Source organism: Typopeltis vanoorti, chromosome 13 (genome assembly GCF_054136105.1).
Source record: "Typopeltis vanoorti isolate ZY-2024b chromosome 13, IOZ_Tvanoo_1.0, whole genome shotgun sequence".
NCBI lineage: Eukaryota > Metazoa > Arthropoda > Arachnida > Uropygi > Thelyphonidae > Typopeltis > Typopeltis vanoorti.
Window position 1 is genome coordinate 90,007,383 of NC_143561.1, and position 23,197 is coordinate 90,030,579.

Consider the following 23,197-nt stretch of genomic DNA (forward strand, 5'->3'; position numbering starts at 1 on the left):
GGACAGCTTCCATTTTCCTATCCATACATACACACAAAATGTCTGAGCCAAATACATGCAGCCACCATCTCATATTCATAGGCATGAGGACATTTATAGCATAATTACGTTTACATACTCTAGCTGCACTTACTGACTAACTCTATTTGGCGTGTGTATCATATTTTCAATTTAAGACAAATCGTTGAGAAATCATAGGCAAATAAAAGTTTAAATTTAGTAAATCTGGAAAACAGATATGACAAGGTTCTAAGAGAAAAGCTATTCCAAATGATACAGTTATATGGTGTAAATTGTACAATATTCAGCAATACATAACCTATATTTGACTTGAGTTGAGTGAATGTGTCAAGAAGTGATGTAAAATCATATGTGAAGCAAAGATGTCTAATATCTCCACTGTTATCCATCATCAATACAGATAATTGGACCAGAAAGGCTTTCTGGTCCATGGACGAACTCTCTTCAGCTGCCCTGAATCAACACCTGACATGTGGAGAGGATACTGCTCCAACAATCTCCCAACAAACGGCTTCCTGGTAGAAGAACCCTGTGCTCTGCAGCCTGGTTTTGCTTTTCCTAGGAAGATTGAGTCATCAATCAACAGGATCAGAACTAACCAGGGCAGATGTGGCTACCTACTATATAAATGGGGGCTGTTAAACCACCCTTATTGTGATTGTTATTGTTCTCCCATGGCTCAGACGATTAGTCATATTGTGAACAACTGCCCAAGGCACCAATTTCACGGTGGTGGTATACAGAACATCCACAAGGTGACAGATGAGGACTTGGATTGACTTTCCAAACTGGACAATTGACCTGTAGCTGTTCTGTATTCCTTTTGCCATAAGAATAAATAAATATATACAGATCACATTATGAAGTGCATTACACCTGATATATCAAAACTGGAGATGTTAATCTCAGCTCTTTATTTATGCAGATGTTATACACTCCTAAATATATCCATAATAAGTCTACAGGATTCTCAACTAATCTGAATTATAAAAAAAACAGAAAGGAACATTGAAAATATCAGTTGCCTTCTGAATGGAAAACCAACAGAACAAGGAAAACATTTCAACTATTTATATAAAATTTTTATTGAAGATGGTAAATTAAGTGTGGAATTATTATTATTACGTGACACCTCCAGGGAGTCCAAAGACTCATTGAGGAAGGGCACCTAGTTGTAGAGTAGGTCTAATGCCATCTACTACCTGCCATCACCACCAATATTTTCAGACAATCACAAACATCCATGCCTATGGCGGGATTTGAACCTGGAGCCTTTTGGCTGGAGAGTGGGAACGCTGACCACTCGGCCAACCAGGCCAGCAATTAGACAAGTGAATAAATTTTTATAGAATAAGAAAATTAGTCTAACACTGAACTTAGCTGTATATAGGACCATGTTCAAACCAATATTAACTTATGGACTTCAGAGATGGGCTAGAAGTAATGGCCGATCAAGATATAAAATTCTGACAAAAGTTAAGGAGTGAGCAGATTCATAATTCATTGCTGTAAAAAATTAAGCTAATAAGTGGATGGCATTAATGACAAAAATCATTAATAATGAAGATATTCAAAAAGGAACTTTAGTATTCAGGAATGTCTTAGCATAGCTAATCTCAGGTGATATGTATCACTTAACCTCCCTACCAGCAAGGTGGTTGAAATAGTGAGATCAGAACTTCTTATCCATGTTATTCAACGGGTATTACAGAATCTTATCCAGATTTAGCTGGACATCTATAGATGTCATGGCCAGTTGGGGGGGGGGGTTAAACAGAATATGAGAGGAAAGGTTAGAAAAACTGTTGTTTGACATCAGAATGGCAAGAATAAGACCCAAAGGCAGAACAGGGTTTAGGTTGGAAGTAAGAAGTGTTTAGAAAACCTAAAAAGGAAAAAAGGTATTTAACATGCATTATTTCAGTGTTTACTTATGCAAGCAAGACACAAGCAATGACTAAAAACAGGAAGAGAGATTGCATGTGGCTCAAAAACCCTTAGATATATGGATAATTTTTTTTTTTTTTTTTAAATCTCCACATAACAAAACATGCCAAATCTTGATAGATCATCCTTCCAAATTGTTCTCTAGCAACCTTTCCTCCTCTTAGTATCCACTCCATGCTTAATTATGTCCATCTTTTGTCTGCTAATCTGCTAACATGGTCAGCCTATCTCTACATGCTTTACAATATTTCACAATATCCTCTGCACTGGTCATCTCTCTAATTCTATACCTCTTTTTCTTATGTAGAGGTGTTCTTATGTCCATGGCAATTTGAGCCATAACCTGTCTTCCTGTTTTTTAGTCATTGCCCATGTCTCACGTCCATAAAAATTAATTGATGTTTATATATGCTTTGTTTCACTGTGATTCTTGTATATTATTTCCTTAAAATTAACTAATTATTCCAGGTAAATATAATTATCAACAATTTCAACAGGATTATCTACTAATTTTAATTCAACCTGATCTGAATTTGCCTTCAAATTTTGTTTTAGTTATGTTAATTTTTAAACCATTTTTTCCTGCTTTTTCTGTCAGGCTAATTTAGCATTTCCCGAGCTCCTTTATTTTCTTTGAACAGGTTTTAATGTCCTCTGCATTTCCATAGCATTCCTATGAGGAATGCTAAAGACTATTTCTAATGAAACAAAAAAGGGGCGATAACAAATCTCCTTGCATCACTACTTTCTCAATGCCAGTTCCTTTTCCTGATGTTCCAAATTTGATACTAGCTGTTGAGCTCTGATTCAATTTTTAATAATCTAATCTACTTTGCTCAATTGTCTGTTGTTTTAAGTGTTTATTATTTTTGACTGATATAAAGAATCAAAGACTATTTTAAAATCTACAAATATGCAAGAAGATATTAATTTACTTTTTTTATTATTACTTGGTTAATAGTGTGGATATGGTCTATTGCAGAGAACCTTGCTCTGGAGCCTGCTCATTTATTTATTTAATATAAACAGATATAAAACATCTGTACAATTCTAAGAGCAAACTGACTGGTCTATAGTCGTTGATGTTATCGCTGTTGCCCTTTTTATACCATCAAGATAATAATTGATTTTATACCAATAAGAAACACAAAAAGATTAAACGCAAAATCTTGAATATAAATTGTATTGAACATAAATACAATTAATATCACATGTCTATATTACGATTTTTTTTCCGATGGGGCAGCTGTGAAATATTTTAATTTTTCCAAAGGGGGGGCCTTGGCATCCATAAGTTTGGGAAGCACTGATATAGATAATGAACAACAGAGGGGATAATATGCATCCTTGTCTGACACCAGATTTAACATTAAACTATCTTCCTGTACTTCCTTCAATTCTAACTGCTGAATTACAACTCAAATAAAGACTAAGTATTGCTTGCTTTGTGCCCCACTGACACCGTACAACCGCAGCGTTTTGAATATCTTTTTTCAAAAAATATTCAAGTTATCAAGAATTTCTCAACTATTCGTCATAAAGTGAAAATCTGATTCTGCCAGCCTGTATCTGGCCTGAATCCAGCTTGTTCTTCACCAAGCTTCCCTTCCATAATCCTTTTCAATCGCTTCTCAAGTATACTTGTATAAATCTTACCAGGAATACTCAGTAGGAAAATACCTCTGTAATTCTCATATTCATTTTTATTTTCCTTTTTATATATGGATACTATGAGAGCTCTACTCCTATCATCTGGAATTCGTCCCTCTGTCCAGACCTTCTGAACTATGCAATACAGCCACTAAGAATAGTGGAATAAGAATTAGTGAATAACCTTTTCACTAATCCAACTCTATTGTCACTTTATTATATTAAAAAAAAAAGTAAGCAAATTACTAAGGCAAGATCTATCCCTCACAAAACCATGTTGCCCTTTATATAGTATCATATTCTTATCCACCCAGTCCTGAATGTCTACTGTCTTTTACCAGTATCACTACCTGGGATTAATAGGTATGAGAGAGAGTGTAGAGAAGCTATCTACCTCTGGATCTCGTCAGATTACTCAGAAACAATTTTTCAATATCTAAAGGAAGAAAAGAAGGGATCACTCATGGAAGTTGTGTAAGAATGGTTAACAAGAGAACTGGATTTTTTCCCTTAGAGCCTGAGGCAAGTAAACACTGCATTAGTGAATGAGGTCAAGGAGAAACATGATAGATATTGTGTGAATAATGGTTATTGTGGGCCTCAGACAATAAGTCCTTACACTCATAGATGTCTGAATAAAAATAAGAAATTTACTTCTGACAGTCCAATTATCACTTGATTAAAAAAATTAGAATTCTGTATTTTTTTTTTAGTATATTTTTGTGCCCAGTCTAATATATGTCCTAAGCAACAAAAGAATTAAAACCATGCAAGAATAAAACAGTTCTATCTTGTTTATGTAACTGCTCTGCTATGCATGCAATGGCTAGCAAGGACATATGTTGCTCTAAGTACGGAAATTAAATTCCTGGCTAATTTTTATATTAATTTTTGTGACAACTGGAAGGTGGTGAATGTGTGAAATGCACTGCCAGAGATGGCTGTGAATGCTTCTTCTGTTACTGAATTTAAGGAGAAGTATGATAGGTACTGTGTGAATAACAGTGTGACAATACAGGGTCTCCCGCAAAGTCTTCTGACTCCATGGAGACACCGTTATAATAATAATCATCATATAGAATTTGTAAGAATATTTATATAAAGAAAACTATTCAGTTAAGATATGACATGAACAATGATTTGCTAAATACTATTTTACTTGAATGCCAAAAAATTAACTATTCATAAATAAAATAACATGCATTTTATTAAATACATTCAAGAAATACACACTACAAAAAGAGGATATTTGTTATCCTCCATTTAAGTTTTGTTGCCAAGAAGTTACTTTTCACTCTATTCTTTATTAATTATAATCTTTAAGGTCTTTAAATGAAATATAAAACTGCAATTTCTATAGAACTTACTATAGAAAAGATAATATGGTAGTACTCTAAACAGTTAATCATGATAGTAAATCAAAACATAAGTTTCAAACTGAAGTTTCTTTTCCATGCACATCAATCTTATAATCTTACCCAAATATCACAGCATTCCAGATCATTATGTTGTTGTCTGTAGGGGCTCCACTAACACCTGCTGGGGGATCTTCTTGCAACCTTAAAATTTTAAAAAGATAATTAATATAAAAACTTCAAGCTCAGATTAGTAAATCAAAGTATCAAAATTCTTTTTTTTTTAATCCCAACAGAAATCTAAAAAAATACAACACCAAACAAATAGTGTTACAAGGTCGGTTTGCATTGCTGCTGTTTAACTTTTATATTTTGATGAATGCGTGAATTACTTGCACCAGGAATATATAGAGCAGAAAAGGAAGCTGATATTTGTTGAGAAAAGTACAGTATGAGTAACACCAAGCTAATCAGGCCAAGCAAAATTCCAGGGAATTCTTTTGATATATGGCCGGTAACCAAATTATTATATTAGGAGAATATTAGTTGATGGAAATTTTAGACAGAAAACCTGTGAGAAAGATAAATATTTAATGAGGAATTCATGCTGGCAAGTGTGATATCACACAAAGCTTGGATGAGAGGGTATAACAGAAGAGCTAGAAATCCAAGCAGGAGACATACACAGAAATAAGTCCTATTACTGTAGGGAAGAGAACTTGATATGTTGCAACTTTAAGAAACGTTACATGGAGTTGACAGCACCTCTGACATTCTTGTTTAACAAGGGCTTTGCAATAGCAAAAATCCCAAGAAGTGGAAGAGGATAAAATTGTTATAGAACACAAAGAAGAGAGCTAGGATCGTGTTGATAACAGCAAGGTTTTAAGGGAATGTCATGTTTTATCTGATAAGCATCACCACCAGTAAGATGGAAGATAGGATGGTCCTCACAGACATAGAAAAGAGGATTACAAGGCAATCTTAGCAATGGAAATGCCTTTAACAGTAAAAAGTACTATACGTGTGTCAGTGTATAAGATGATATTTGAAGTGTTAAAAAAAAGGGGAAGGGATGTGGAAGGAGGGTACTCTGGGTATAAAATTCTAATCTTTGAATTCGGCAATGGAAAACATTGTCATAAAATAGTCTAGCTCATGCAGTAACGTATAAGTAGTTCTCAACTTTATGAAGTAATTCGTTTTTAAAGTATGCTCGTAAAGCAAAAACTTGACAAGTTTTTGCTTTACAAGTTTTATTAGTTTTTGCTTTACTAAGCATAAATGAAGTGCTCAGGTAACAATTTGCAAACAGACCTTTAATAGTTGTTCTGGTTGCACACTCATGTTTTGTTTCAGACATTTTTCCAATTTCTTTTTATTAACATTACTCTCCCTAATATTGCTTCATTTTGAACTACTTCGTTATGTGAGATGGTGGTATGCTCTCATCTGCCTGAAACACACATGCACACACAAAGTATTGTAATTTATAGTCATACTTATGGTTTGAAATTCTGTATTTATGAATATCATATTTCTGATTTTATTGACACTTGTAAAGCAGGAACTGTTTGTGTTCTGTTCTATCAAGCTTAAGGTATGTTAATATACCGATATCTACCTTATATATATAAAATGATAAGCCTTTTTATGTCACATTTTTTGAAACGTTTTGAAACTCGGGGGCTACCCTGAGTGTCGAGTCTTCAAAATTCGAGTCATCAGAATTCAAGGAGAACCGGCCTACCAGTCCGGAACTCAGGGAGTTGGGTGGCATAGGTGCCAGGACCCCCTTTCAAGTCTTCAAAATTCGAGTCATCAGAATTCAAGGAGAACAGGCACATACCAGTCGGAAACTCGGGGGATTGGGTGGCATAGGCGGAGCCCCCCTTTTGAAGACTCAACACTCAAAGGCTACCCTAAGTGCCAGAACCCCCCCCCCTTTCGAGTCTTCAAATTTGAGTCATCAGAATTCAAGGAGAACCAGCCTACCAGTCCGGAACACAGGAGAGTTGGGCGTAGCCCCCTAGTATTAATATATATTTTGTATATTGACATTCTTGGGGAGGGCGCTCGTGAGTCAAGCGTGGCGGACGTGTGTAAAAAGAGCTCCAGATTGAGATAAGTTACTCTTGGGATAATTAAGTATATATGAGTATTTGTTTGAGTAAGAGCTGCTGTAAAAGTTGTGCACTACCAGTATTATTAGTGTGGGGGATTTTTTTTTTGCCTAAACTTAATTACGAAATCATTATTAATAGACCTTAGAGTAATAACTGGCAGAGGAAACATGGTGGCAGCTTTGTCATTCCATGACTTTAACTCAGACTTCAGTCGTTTCGTTAAGTGTGAGGTGTGCTATATGTATTCTTTCGATTACATAAATGATTTGTGGATGTTTAAGGTGGATGGAAGGAGGGTGTGTGTGAAGTGCAACCTGAACGAGGAACTGACAAATGCTAATATGAAATTGATGACAGAAAGTGTTAGTAGTGAGAATGACGCGGGGAAAATGAGTGCATGTTCAAAAGAGAAGGATGGTGTGAAAGAGAGGCGAAAAAATGTTAAAAAATCAGTAAAAAAGAAAATGATTGATTTGAAAACTGTAATGGATGTTAAAAAGGATGAAAGTGAGGTGAGAGTGGTGGAAGGAAACGAAATTGAGAGAACAAATGAAACCGGAAATGGCATGATGCAGGAATCGAAAGAATGAATGATAGTGAAAGTTGGGCCGAAAGTACGGAAACACAGAAGGATGAATGAGAGTGAAAGTGAGAAGAGGGAGTCGAGAGTCAGAAAATTAGAAAGATTGAATGATAGAGAGAATGTGACGCGAGATTCGGAAGTTGAATTGAATGGGATGAGGCAAGAGATGAAATGGTTGCAGAATGAAATTAAGAAAATTAGGATAAAAACTATTAAAACAAATCATGATGGCATGAAAGAGTTAACGAAAGATGAGCGGGTGTGTTGTATGGCGACTCCATTATTAAAGGTGTGCTGGATGATAGGATGCACAAGGTATGTTTTCCAGGCGGAGGGGTGTTGATGGTTTTAATAGGTACGAATGATTTGACAGAGGACAAAGAGCACATGAGAATGGATATGAGGAGGCTGCTTAGAAGGATAAAAGAGAATAGCGTGACAGGAAGGGTAGTCAGCGTGTTGCCTAAGTATGACTGTGGTGAGATGAGGCGGAGAGCAAGAATTATGAATGATATGCTGGCTGAAATGTGTGAGGAGACGGGAGTACAGTTTGTTAATGTGTGGAACAAGTTTGAAGGACAAAGTGAACCGTATGAGAGCGATGGACTGCATTTGAGTGGTTATGGTGTGAGTCGCTTGGAGAGACTGCTGCTGCTGGAAGGCAGAGAAGTGAGTAGAGAGAATGAATCAGATCAAGCAGGAAGTGATGTGGAAGAGCAGGAGAGTAAGACAAGAGAGATTGAAGAGGTGGTTATGAATGGGGAAGTGAGTGGTATGAGTATAGAAAATGTGAGAATGGGTGTGCAAGAGGAGCAGGGAAATGGGGAGGCTCAGGTTGGACAGGAATACACAACGTGAGAAAGGTGGATGCTCCAAGAGGAGGTGATAGCATGTGTAGACAGAAAAGGAATGGGATGACCTGGGATCAAGAGGAAACAACTGGAATTGAAAAGGGTTCTAAAATGAATAAGCAGAAAGGGAAATGGCCCCCAGTCGAGCATGGAGAGATCACATCGAGTGAGTGGTATCAGCGGAACTAGCTGTAGATCCAGAAATTAGCTGTTGTGTTTGTACACAAATGCTAGCAGTATTATAAGAAACAAGGAAGATGAAATGGCTGCAGTAATTGCGTCTGTTCATCCAAAGATTGTCGGAATAAGTGAGACATGGTTGGGAGAGGACGACATCCTGACAGGAATAGAGATGGAAGGGTATGATGTGTTTCGTGAGGATAGAAGGGGTAAAAAGGGAGGGGGGGTGCTTTGATGATAGAGAAAGAGTTATGTCCAAAGTAGAGATGCAAGAGGGAAATAGTGCCAGTAGTTTTGAGGCAGTGTGGTGTGAGATAGAGGTGAATGGAATCAAATACTTGGTTGGATGTTGTTATAGACCAGGTAATGTGGATATGGTGATAATGAAATGTATAATCAAATTAGCTAAGCAAATAAGAAAAGGGTGATCATTATGGGTGATTTTAATTATGGCAATATAGACTGGAATGATGAGATAGCAACTGGAAGTAAAGAAAATGAGTTTGAGTTTTTGAGGAATAACTACCTCACACAGTATGCAACAGAGGGCACACGAAGATTGAGGGTCTTGGATGTAATTATAAATGAGGTGTCAAATCATCCACCAATTGGTGAGTGACCATGAGGTGATTACCTGGGTGGGTGCAGCAGTATAAGGACCTCCATGAGAAATGGGTATATGTGGAACTACAAGGGGGGGGGGTGATTATGAAGAGCTCAGGAGACAGCTTGCAAGTGTAGCATGGAATGAGGAATTAGCTGGAAAAGAGATCAATGCAGCTTGGTGGATTTTCAAAAAACTATCTAGTGGATGCAATGTCTAAATGTATTCCAAGGGTGAGAAGGTTAAATAAGGTAGGCGTGAGATCGATGAATAAAGAGATTAAGCATGCGATAGAGAAAAAGGGCACTGTGGAGGCAGCATAAAAGAAGTGGAAATAACCAATTCCATAAGATCTACAAAGACCAGGCAAGGAGGGTGACTTGGTTGGTGAGGGTAGCTAAAGAGAGGTATGAACAGCAGTTAGCTAATGAAGCCAAAAAGAATCCTAAGGAGTTCTTTCGATACATAGCCAGCAAAAGAAAGAATGATTATGGAAAGATGACATTGATTGGAAAAAATGGTATAAAGACAGCTGTTGCAGAATGTGTGGTGGAGATACTTAATGAGCAGTTCATAAAGGTTCAATCATGTGAATGTGACTTCATGGAGAGATTGAGAGCAGTTGATGATGAGGAGGAGAGACTGACTGTAAGTGAGCAAGAGATGTAAGGGGAGGTGAACAAACCAGATGTAAATAAGGCTGTGGGACTTGATAATATATCACCACGTATTCTGAAAGAATGTGCCAGGGAGTTGACAAATGCCTTGACATATTTTTTTAATACGAGTCTTCTTGCACTCGGTCAAGTTCCCAAGGAGTGGAAGGAGGGCAAGATTGTGCCACTTAATACAGGAGGTGACTGAACTTAAGCATCAAACTATAGGCCTATCTGTGTGTCAGGTGTTGTGGTTAAGTTGTTGGAGAAGCTTGTGAGAACTAGAATCCAGAGTTGAGTTGACAACAATGGTATTATCTTTGATGGACAGCATGAATTTGCTAAAGGGAGGTCATGTTTTAGTAATCTACTTACTTATTACAATAAAGTGACTGCTTCCTTGGACAGAGGAGAAGGATACACAGTAAGAAACTTGGATTTCGCAAAGGCTTCTAATAGAGTACATCATGATAAGTTGACAATCAGACTAGAGCAAATGGGATTGGATATTAGATTAGTGCATTGTATTGGAGACTGGCTATCTGATAGGTATCAACAAGTTGTGTATGAGGAGCGATATCCAGGAAAAGGAAAGTCACTAGTGGAGTGCCTCAGGGGTCTGTTTTAGGGCCATTACTGTTTAACTTGTATATTAATGATATTGGTAAAGATTTGGATGGAGATATTCAGTTGTTTGCAGATGATACAAAGTTGGGATGAACCATGAAGATGTTGTGGCCTTACAAGAAGACTTGAATAGATTGAGTGATTGGGCATGGAAATGGGGATGCGAGTTCAATGTTGCAAAATTAAGGTTTTAAAATTTGGAAAACAAAAATTAGATGCAGAATTTATGCTTGGTGAGGATATATTGTCAGAGGTGGAGGATCATGTTTTAGCAATCTGCTTACTTATTATAACAATGTAACAAATATATTGGATAAGGTGGATGCATATACAGTAGTATATTTAATGTTACATGAAAACTAGTAGTTCAGTTGGAACCGATGGGGTTGGAAGGTAGATTATTGCACTGAATTGGAGATTAACTGTCTGATAGATATCAACAGGTTGTGTATGGAGGAGTGATATCCCAGAAGAGGAAAGTCACTAATGGAGTGCCCTACGGGTCTGTTTTGCGGCCATTGTTGTTTAATTTGTATGTAAATGACATTGGAAAGGGCTTTTATATATGATATACAGTTGTTTGCAGATGATGCAAAGTTGGGGAGAGTTATGAGAAGTAGAGCAGATGTAGCTTTGCAAAAGGGCCTAAATAGACTATCTGAATGGGCAAGTGTGTGGGGATGTCAGTTTAATGTTGCAAAGTGTGAGGTTTTAAAATTTGGGAAGCAAAGATGAATACAAAGTACAGGATTTGTGGGGATATTTCAGAGAAGGTGGAGGAGATGAAAAATTTGGTGGTGGGTATGGACTTTAAATTTTGTGGACATTTTGCTAAAATTGTGAGGACAACACAGTGGATTATGGGAATGATATGGAGAACAATGATGTGTAGAAGTAAGGATGTTTTGATTCCATTATATGAGACTGATCAGGTCGCATATGGATTACTGTGTACAGATTTGGTCACCAGGTTTTCAAAAGGATGATGTGATGTTCGAGAGAGTTCAGAGATGATTGACTAAGTTGGTTTCTGGTCTATGGAATGTGGAATAGGATAACAGATTGAGAGAATGCAAATTACAGAGCCTAGTGAATAGAAGGAAGAGGAAGAAACATGATTGGGACATATAAGTTGGTTAGGGGTAATTATTAGATTAGCATGGATGAAATTTTTCATAGATGATCTGAAGCTGGAGGGGAAGAGTAAGAGACCATCCCTGGCAGCTGTATAAGATGGCTATGAGTGAAGTGAGGAGTAAATGTTTTGCATGGAGAGTTGTAGGTGATTGGAATGTATTACCTGAGAGTGTGGCAAGTGCAGAGACAGTGAATGCATTTAAGTCGAGGTTCGATGAGCAGTGTATGTGAGAATGGGACTTCCCGCGATGAATCTAGACTCCATGGAAGTCTGTTATGATGATAATAATAATCATAATCTGAGCCAAACTTTAGGTAGCATTCCCTGGTAGTCAGGATTTCTCTTCGAACCACTCCATGACCAAATTTGCTAACAGATGAGAAAGGGAAGAACCCACTAGGCTTTTAACACAATGTTTTAATAGTATGGTGTCCAGTGGAAATACATTTTGTAGTAAATGCATGGTTTTGCCTCCTGGAAGTTGGTGAACAGGTTAACAATGTCTAGGCATAGGTTCTATTCTAGTGTCTCTAGTGCATTCTATGAAATGTGTGTTCTCTATAAAAGATGTTGCCTTGCCAATGTGAGAGAGTTAGCAAGTTTGCTAGAACTTGGTAATAAAGTTGGAGAAAACCATGCATCCACAATGGGTTTCAGTGGCAAGCACTGTTTGTGTACTTTTGGAACACCATAAATTCTTGGGACCAGGGGCTTGATGACTTTTTTTTTGGTGCCTGTGGACAATGCAGTCCATTTTTGTAGTGTTTTTTGGGTGATTTTTCTCTCATCAAACACGATATAGATGTAGTTGCCAGCAGTTTGCAGTGAACCAAAAACCAACAAATACCTTTATAGCATATGCATGCTTTCCATTGTTATTCCCATTTTCAAATACAGTAATACCTCGATTAACACTCAGGATGCATTCCTAGAAGGCAAAGCACTAAACGAAACAGCATTAAACTGGGTAATTTTAACACACAGTAAAAAGGGATAGAGGAACATGCGACCAAGAATAAACAAGTTCTACTTTAATTTTAAGTTATTTTTATATTAACTTTCCTCTCATGGCTCTTGGTGTTTTGAAATGAAACTCAAGCAACGGTTTTAATTTGAAATCACCATTGGCATTACTGCCCAGAAGAAGGGTTAAATGGTCTTTTGCAGCTTTGAATCTTGGTGCTCGCTTTTGTTCGTGTGATATAAATGCGCACTTAGGCATTCTCTTCCAGAAAAGTCCCGTTTCATCAACATTAAAAACTAGTTCAGGAGGATAATTTCCTCTTTCAATTATGGATGGCTCTTAAAGTTGATGGAAAGGGTGAAGCAGCTTCAGTATCTGCACTTGCTGCTTCTCCAGTGATTCGAATGTTGTAGAGGTTGCTACTTTTTTTTTTAATCTATCGAACAAACCTCTGCTAGCTGCAAAGGTTTTGAAAAATGTTGAAAGTTTATTTTTCACTTGGTTAGAGTATAATAAATTTAGTTTAATCCTTTATCCAAGTGTGAGCAAACAAAGTTTGCGCCTGAAGTATCTTCAGGACTGGGGTAAGGTGATACAGCACCAGGGCAACTCGTTGCAAAGGTGGAGCAAGCTACCAACACTCCTGTCTCAGTATCTCCTATAATGCAAAACACATCTCCTTGCGGATATGTCTAATGTTATGCATTAAGGGAAGGGCCACTACCCAGACTAGTTTCGACCTTTATTGAGGTCTCTTCAGTGGGAGCCATTATAGGAGATACTGAGACAGGAGTGTTGGTAGCTTGCTCCACCTTTGCAACGAGTTGCCCTGGTGCTGTATCACCTTACCCCAGTCCTGAAGATACTTCAGGCGCAAACTTTGTTTGCTCACACTTGGATAAAGGATTAAACTAAATTTATTATGCAAAGGTTTTGCTCATATCCTCTCTTTGTTTTTGAATATGATTAAAAATACTTCTGGCATTTTCCAAGATTTTTGCCTTACTTAAAAATGACATGTTGCATTCAGTTTCATCACCAACCCAAATGGAAAGACGTTTCTCCATTTCCTCTGAAACAGTGCTTCTGGATCGGGTTACCTCTGTTGAAGAAGACGTGGTTGCTGAACACTTAATTTTGTCCTTGTTTTTTAAAATCTTTCATATAGTAGAAGTAGGTGAATTTAAAGCAGCTCCAATGTCAACTTGACATTCACCTTTTTCTAATTGCCTCAGCACCTGCATTTTAATGTTGAGCGAAATGCTTTTTCCTATCAATTTTGTTTTGCTTTAACCTTTCACTGATTGGTTAAGGAATAATTGTATTATATACAAATCAAGGGAAATACAGTGATAAATTGAATCAGAATAAATCTAGCACTTTTTTGGGCTTCAAGTAGAACCGCGTTATAGCAAATCAGCATTAATCAGGGTAGCGTTAAACGGGGTCTTATTGTATTTCATTTTTAATTTTTAGTTTATTCACTTATTTCTTCTGATGACTTAAAGCACATGAATTCCATGAAACCAGCTGAATAATTAATAAATTATTTCAAATTCCAACTGTTTGTGTGTTTATTCCACAGAAAGAAACCTGTGTAACAAAGAAGTCATTGACCAATGTGGATTCCACAATCCATAGCAGATCTCATTGCAAACATTACATTTACAAAGTAAATGTTTCCATTGCTTACAAACACAAGATATGAAAAAGTTTAGTGAAACCTTTGTAATCACTACAGATATTTCCAAGCCATCTGATTGGGTCTGGCAATGCTTGCTTACAAATTATAGTCTATCAACCATTTATTGCAACTGGATTGTCAATTTCTTCCTCTCTGGCCTTCCACTACATGTAGGGATGGTTTCCTTTCTTCAATTTTGCCACTAATGGAGATGCCCTAAGGTCACCTTTCTTCTATTCACAAATGTATCAATAACTTAAAATTCTATTCATAGTTTAGCCAATGGCAGTACTTGCCATTCCTCTTTCATTTGATAAAACTTGCAGTGCTTATATCTCAATCTGAAAGATCTTTCATAAAGGAATACCTTAAACACTAACCTCCTTGGTTATTTCAGTGGGGTACATACAATTACGTCAAACTTCAATGTCACAAAAACATAATACTGTCTTATTTCCCTTATTTCTCCATCCCTCAACTTCAATAATATCCAGATCTCAACAAAAGACTAGACATTACTTTTTGGACTGACTTACACTTCTAGCCTCTCCTGGCACAAACACATCATATCCTCCTTTTTTTGGCTGAAAACATTACTTCTCATCTGTACAAATCCCTCACATTAGAATATTCTTGCATATGGAACAGTGCATTAAAAACCACTAAAACTGTTTGATACCATTTCAAGTTAACTGGTGATCACTCTCTGACTCACTCCAAACCTTTTCTAGCCAGCAATTTTTAAATTCTTCACGCATTCAATCACTACCAACAATATTACCTTCACAGCAACTTTTTCCAAGATGCTTGTATAATTTCACTCTATATCATTTGACTTTTACCTCTATTTAACTCTTGAATACAGTTATACAATACTTGTGCCCAGATATATCATAACTAATTCTCATGCTATGTCAACCTCTTTTCTCCCAAAGTTTGTTGTTTACAGCTTCCAATTTCCTCTTGACAGTAACTTTCTCTTGACTGACCACTTCCCAAGTCAGTACACCTAGCAATCACTTGCCAACTGGTTGCAGTATTGATACCTCATCTGCAGACACATTCTGTCACAATTGTGCTGCTTAAGATAGTTATCACTCAAACTTAACAAATCCACTCTGTTTTCATTCCCTATTTCTTCTTTCATATAACTATAATCTTTTCACTTGTCTAAACATTTTATGATCAGTGCCCTCTATATTTCCTGACATGTATAACACTATTAGAATACTCGAAGCAGTTGAAAATCTCCTAGGAAAAAAATGCAGCATTAATAAGCCCTGGATTACCTAAGAAATAGTACAGCTTTGTGAACAGCAGAGACGAGTATTACCAATTCAGCACTCTGGGAACAACAATGATATAATCATCTGAACAGGCAGATTAAAATGGAGATAAAGTCTGCAAAAAAAAAGATGGTTATCCGAAAAATGCACAGAAATTGAAGATAATCTTCATAACAATAATCATGCAACAGAACAGCACACCAAATAACTTTAAGAAATTAATCCCATAACTGGACAGGACACATGTCTCCAGATAAATCTAGATACAATTCTGTAACACCTATTGAATAACATGGATAAGAAGTGCAAGTTGGCTTCACTATTTCATCCACCTCGGCTGGTAGAGAGGTTAAAGCTTTTTGTTCATAACAGCTGAAAATAATTGGGGATGAAGATAGCAAAACTCTGTAGTTAGCTACCTCTGTCTTGAACAAATATTACTAATCATGAAAGAAATATTGAAAAGATGATATTATTCAAGTGTGATGATGGCTTGAACCAACAAAATTTAAAAGGAACTGTCCCAAATAACAGAGAACAGTGATTATCCATGTGGTATTCTGTCAAATGCCTTGGCAAACTTGAGCAGTATCATGGCATAGCCATTTATCCAATTCTGCTGTCACTATTATAAAATGTGAACACTATTATAAAAATGTATTCCAATACTTTAACAACCACTCCTGATATATTAATTGGTCTGTAGTTTGCTACCTCTGTACTGAAGACACCTTTATGCAATGGAACTATCTTATCTTCTTTCTACTCTCCTGCAACCCTGCCAGAGCTGAGACTTATATTAAACAACTTCGTCAGGGGCAATGCCAATTCCCTAGCACATTCACACAGTACACTGGCTGATATACCATCGAGTATCACTGCTATGTTCACATTCATATTTTTTAATATGCTGAACATCTCTTATTCATCAACCTTAATGCTGGTATGCATCTCTGTAACATCAGCAACTGTAAAATCACCACCTGGATGATACACCTTTGCAAAATGATCACTCAGTAAATCAACTATTTCTTTTAGTTCAGGTCATCTTCATACCATGAGCACTGTTTAAAGTCATATTATCACAGTCATTTCTCCTCTTACTTCCTACATAACAAAAAAACTCTTGGGTTTACTTTGGTCTGTTTGGCTAATTCTCTCTCATAGCTGATTTGGCCTTCCTTGCTATACTAGTCAGCCTTCTTGCTTGCACTTTGTACTGCTCATGAATATGCCAATCACTTTTTCTTTATATTTCCTCCACAATGTTTTCTTTTTTGCAGCTCTTGCTTTATATCCCTACTCATCCACTGAATTCCAACTTGGTTTTGGAGGTTTTTTTCACTTGGTTATACTTATAAATTAAAGATACCAAGAAATTATATACTTGGTTTAATCCTTTATCCAAGTGTAAGCAAACAAAGTTGGCACCTGATTATATTTCAGGTGCCAACTTTATTTGCACCTGATTATATTTCAGGTGCAAACAAAGTTGGCACCTGAAATATAATCAGGACAGGGCAACTCGTATACAGAAGTTAATGACCTCTGTATACGAGTTGCCCTCTCCTGATTATATTTCAGGTGCTAACTTTGTTTGCTTACATAGTTTGATAAAGGATTAATCCAAGTATATAATTTCTTGGTATCTTTGATTTATAGTATAACCAAGTGGAAAAACTTCCAACAGCTATCTCTACCTTAGTGTCTCCTCTGGATCTGGCTCCCACTGACGAGACCTCAATAAAAGTCAAAACCGGTCTGGGTAGTGACCCTTCCCATAATGCATAGCATTATACATACCTGAAAGGATTTGTGCTTTGCATTATGGGATACTAAGGCAAGTGATGTGAAGTCATTAGCTTCTGTATATGTGTTGCCCTGTCCTGATTTCAGGTGCTAACTTGGATAAAGGATTAAACCAAGTATATAATTTCTTGGTATCTTTGATTTATAGTATAATCAAGCAGGAAAACTTCCAACAGCTATCTCTAATCCAGAGTATTTTAATAATAAGGTGTGACACTTTTGGCAACTCGTATATAATATAATTTCTTGGTATCTTTAATTTATAGTAACCAAGTGAAAAAAATTCCAACAGCTATCTCTAATCCAGGGTATTTTAATAATAAAGGGTGACAACTTTTGGCAACTTGTATATGAAAATATGACTTCTGTATTATTTCAATCTTAGTATCATCTCTGGGTCTGGCTCCCACTGACAAGACCTCAATAAAGGTCAAAACTGGTCTGGGGAGTGACCCTTCCCATAACGCATAGCATTATACATACCTGAAAGGATTTGTGCTTTGCATTATGGATACTAAGGCAAGTGATGTGAAGTCATTAGCTTCTGTATATGAGTTGCCCTGTCTTGATTATATATATTTCAGGTGCAAACTTTGTTTGCTTACACTTGGATAAAGGATTAAACCAAGTACAGGTAACCCTCGTATAATGCAGATGTTAGGTTCCATAGAAATGCCGCATTATGCGAAACTCAGATCACATAGAAAAAATAGGGTTATGTTCCAAAATCTTTTTTTTTTTTTTAATTATATAAACAACAACACATCCAACAAAAAAATTTTTATTTAATTCAAGTAATTCATGTAAGTTAAGAAAACATATAAACTATGAAACAGTTTATATGTTCATATGTTAAAAATACATAGTATCAACTTATGAAAATTACAAACTGCACGTAATCTTCATTGCAAATAATGCAATATCCAGCCTGGTTGGCCAAGTGGTTAGTGTATCCGCTCTCCAGCCAAAAGGCGACGGGTTCGAATCCCACCATGGGCATGGATGTTTGTGATTGTAAAAATGCTGGTGGTCAGTAGATGGCGTTGGTGTACATGATGACGTTCGCTGTAGTTGGTGGATTAAGTGGTGGAGATGGAGAGTTGTGGAGTGGGTTCCCTCCCTCGATGAGTCTTCGGACTCCCTGGAGGTTTCACGTAATAATAATATTTTAGGCAAAATAAAATAAAGTGCATATTTTAATCGTCATCACTGTCTTCAAAACTAACATTTCATACAATGTTCTTTATTTACAAGTTGCCGGACATCGTCATCACTTGAAATCTCTTGGACATCATTTGTATAATTCTCATTTCATACTTTGGCTAGCTTAGTTATCAAGAAGTCAGTAATAAGACCTTGCTTACCACTATGCTGCAATTTTTTATTCAGTTCATGATATGGAGCTAAACAAATATCCAATTGTCTCATGAATTTTCCATAAAGCTCCATTGAGGGATCATTATCCATAAAATAATTTCCTAACTTTTTTGCCCAGTCCAATCCTTCTGCTAATTTCTTTAAACTGAATTCTTCACCATAACCACCTTCTTCAATGATTTTTAATCAATTGGAGAACTGATTAATATGTATTAATTATGTATTTCCGGGCAGCTTCTACTTCTGCTGATTCTCCCTGGATTTTAAGATTTTGCAAAGAAAACTGCTTTTTAAAGTTTTCAAACCCTTATTGGCACAAAATCCATGCTGAGAGTTTTCTTCTGAAGAATCTTGATCAAGTTCTTTTAGATGTTTATAAACTTTGATAGCTTTTTGTTTAATAAGATTTGCATCCAAAGGAATTTTCTTTTGAGTCATTAGGGATTTCTCCATTTTTTCTATTAGAATATCGCATACACAAGCAACGTGCTCTGCACTTACTGTTGACCCAGCAATAACATTTTCTCAGATTTTATGTTTATTTTGTTTGATTCATTTAAATTCAAAGTCCATGCAACAACTCCTGGTTTTCCTCCATCTTTCAGCCGATCCAAGAATTTCATTTTTATGAATTTTCTTTTCAATGTTGATTTTTTTCCTTTCGTTGCAGTTTTAGTGGCCATTACTATAAAAATAATTTTTTTACATAAAAAAAGATTACATATTAATTATGTAACTCACCAGAAAATAAAGTGCTCAGCTATTATTAACACTTATTATTTTTAATGCGCTTTCCTGGCAGAAACGAAGACAATTTTCAATAATAAACATTTCATATGGTAAACAATTGACATACATGCATGCCAAAGAGTATTTCCCCTAATATAAATTCACTATTTATAACTACATGCACAATATAGGCAGTCACAAATTTAAAGAAGATTAAATTTGATTTTTAAGTTGCACGGTGAAAAATATATGAAAAGATAAAAGATTACTGTAATTTGCAGACTGTGTTTTTATTGAAACCTCAACGTTTAAGTACCGCGTTAAACAAGGGTTGCTACAATTTGTAGACCACATTATAGCGAAACTGTGTTGTATAAGTACCACGTTATACGAGAGTTATCTGTATATAATTTCTTGGTATCTTTAATCCAACTTGGTTTATCCTCCTGACCTTGGGTATGCAGTTTGATACTCTACACCAGGGTTCCCAACCTTTTTGTTTCCTAGAGCACATTCGAAAATAACGATAGGGCAATGGGCACCATCTATTTTTTCAAGCAATTTTTTTGAATTTGTTTGTTAAATGAATACATAAAAAGTTTACATTATAATCAAATGTTTTATTACTTAAAAGTTTACATTATATAAAAATTTAAATATATATATATATGTAAGTTAGTGTGATCTTTGGTAGCATTTCATTGGCCAGTGCTTCATAATTAGGAGAATATGATGATATTCCAGTTCTTAAACTGGAATGAACAACTTCGAATGCGTGTCTACTTTACATTGTATGCATTTAATACTCGTCATGTGCCATTAACGCATGCGCCATATAGCATGCCATGAATTGTTGCATGATTATTTCAAACTTACGCCACATGGTTGAACAGCGGCAGGCACACACAAATTGTTCGACGGGCGCCATGGTGCCTGCAGGCATAGGGTTGGGAACCCCTGTTCTATACCCACAGATGCAAGACCCTTCGACACTTCTGCGCATGTCAAAAGAAGTAGAATCCTTTCCGATATTAGGGTAATCAACACGTTTTGTGGGATGATTGTTTATTATTATACTTCGGAAAATTCGCTTTTCTTTTATGAAAATTCTAGTTATTAAAGTGGTAAGTATTTTGCTTGTACAAGAGTTGAAAAATTTACATATGAGGCACGTGATTTCGCGTGTTGGTGACTAATTCATACATCCTTTATTTCTTGCTCCCCTTCAGCATGAATGGACTCTTCTTGGCACAAAGACAAGGTCAGCTTTACGAAGTGTAGGCGTATACTGCTTCTTTCAATCTCTGACCACTTGCCATGCACTACTGACATTCTTTCCTTGTAGATTCTAAAGCCCTGGAACAGTTCCAAGATGACTCCTGAGTCTCTCATAATCACCAGTCTTATAGTTGAACATAAATCCCCTTCTTGACAGAAAACTCCAGATGTCTGGCAACTTCCCAGAACAAGACTCCATGGTCACTCTCCCCAACTGGAAGCAGTGTCTACCTTGGTTATAGTACATCTCTTGATGCTACAATCAGATCCTACACCCTCAAAACCCTTGTCCCCCTCTATAACATGCTATTATCCCTTAGCAATTGTATAAATCCCACTTCCATCTTGACATGCCCCCTTTCCACTCTCCAATCGATGTCCCCATAGTAAAAATCTCCCATAATAATTGTTCGGCCTACACTCATTGTGCCAATCTTCTGATACATGGCATCTACAACTTCCTTTGCACCGCTATGGTCTATAGCATCACCCAACAATGTATTTTGTCCTATTTACTTCTATCTCACACCAGACAACCTCAAATGAACCATCTTCCTCAGATCTAAAATCCTCTTTAACTTCTAATTTTGCTGGTTGTAATTCTGCAACTATCATCAGTAATACCCACCTCCAGTCCTGTTCCTTCTATCCTCCGTGAAAAGACAATACCCTTTACATTTTATCCCTGTAACCATATCACTTTCAGTCAACCAGATCTCATTGATGCCTATAATTTTTGGCCAAGTTGAGCTCGCCAATGCCAAAAACTCATCAGCCTTATTCCTTCTTGCATTCATATACAGTAATCCCTTGATTAATGCGCCTCCAATTAGTGCGTGATTTTTTTTTATACCCAAATTCGATTAGTGTGCTTCTAAAATTTGATTAGTGCGCCTATATACATCTTAAAAATAAATGTTACAGAATTTAAAAATTTTCTATCTATACATTTTTATGGCTAATTATTTTAAAAAATCACTCACCAGGATGAAATAATTTAGTTACCGATTTAAAATATTTTACAAAATTATTTTTAATGGCATACTACACTACTTCCATGTACACTATGTATACTATGTTCCAAATTTTTACCGCCAAAATTTATGTCATCTGCTACAGTATGCCCACAGATTTGAGACCCTTCGACACTTCTGCACATGTCACAAAAGGAGAATCTATTCCGAAAATAGGGTAATCAATCCGTATTCTGGGATGAGTAGTATATTATTACATGTTGGAAAATTAACTTCTTTTTTATGATCATTGTAGTTTTTCAAGTGGTAACTATTTTGCTGGTATAACAGTTGGGAAATTTTATCTATAAAGCACGTGATTTTGAGTGTTGGATACCAATTCGTACGTCCTTCATTTATTTCTCCCCTTCAATGATAACGTCCAAGAGTTAATTAAATCTCATTCTGAAGAAATGAGTGATTCTGACCTGCTAAATTTAGATGCACAGCAGGAAGATCCCAAAGAACATGAAGAAAATGAAGAATATCAACAAGCTGTGTATGGGGGAGCAATGTCGAGGAAAAGGAAAGTCACTAGTGGAGTGCTTCAGGGATCTGTTTTTAGGGCCATTACTGTTTAACTTGTATGTTAATGATATAGGTGAAGATTTGGATGGAGATATTCAGCTGTTTGCAGATGATGTAAAGTTGGGACGAACCGTGAGGATGTTGTGACCTTGCAGGAAGATTTCATAAATTGAGTGATTGGGCACGGAAATGGGGATGCGAGTTCAATGTTACAAAATGTAAGGTTTTAAAATTTGGAAAACAAAGATGGGATGCAGAATTTATTGTTGGAGGTGTAAGAAATAAGAGATCTGGGGGTGATAGTGGATAAGGATCTGAAATTTAGGGGACACATAGCCAAAATTGTGAAGACAACACAAAGGCTTCTGGGAATGATGCGGAGGGAGATTCTTGTTCCATTGTATATTTTGATTTAGGCCACACATGGACTATTGTGCCCAGATTTGGTCACCTAGTTTTCAGAAGGATGAACAGATGTTGGAAAGGGTCTAAAGGCGACTGACTAAGGTAGTTTCTGACCTCTGGAATGTCGAGTATAAGGAAAGATTGAGGAGATGCAATTTGCAGAGTCTGGTGGACAGGAGGAAGAGGGGAGATATGATAGAGACCTACAAGTTGGTAAGGGGTTGTTATAGGACAATGCTGGAGAAGTTCTATAGAAAATAGTGGGAGATCGGGGGAGAACTAGAGGTCATCCCTGGAAACTGTATAAAGAAGGTGCGAGTAGGGGAGTGAGAGGCAGGTTTTTTTACGTGCAGAGTTGTAAATGATTGGAATGCCTTGCCTGAGAG

At 36.6% G+C, this 23,197-nt stretch overlaps 1 protein-coding gene across 1 annotated transcript in view; it reads right to left on the reverse strand.

Moving 5' to 3' along the window:
- LOC150100353 (ubiquitin-conjugating enzyme E2 A) overlaps nt 1-23,197 on the reverse strand; it is an 81,096-nt gene that overhangs the window by 52,140 nt on the left and 5,759 nt on the right. Inside the window, exon 2 of the mRNA XM_090402486.1 lies at nt 5,097-5,177. Coding sequence (XP_090258612.1) covers nt 5,097-5,177 — 81 coding nt within the window. The remainder of the gene's footprint in view (nt 1-5,096; nt 5,178-23,197) is intronic.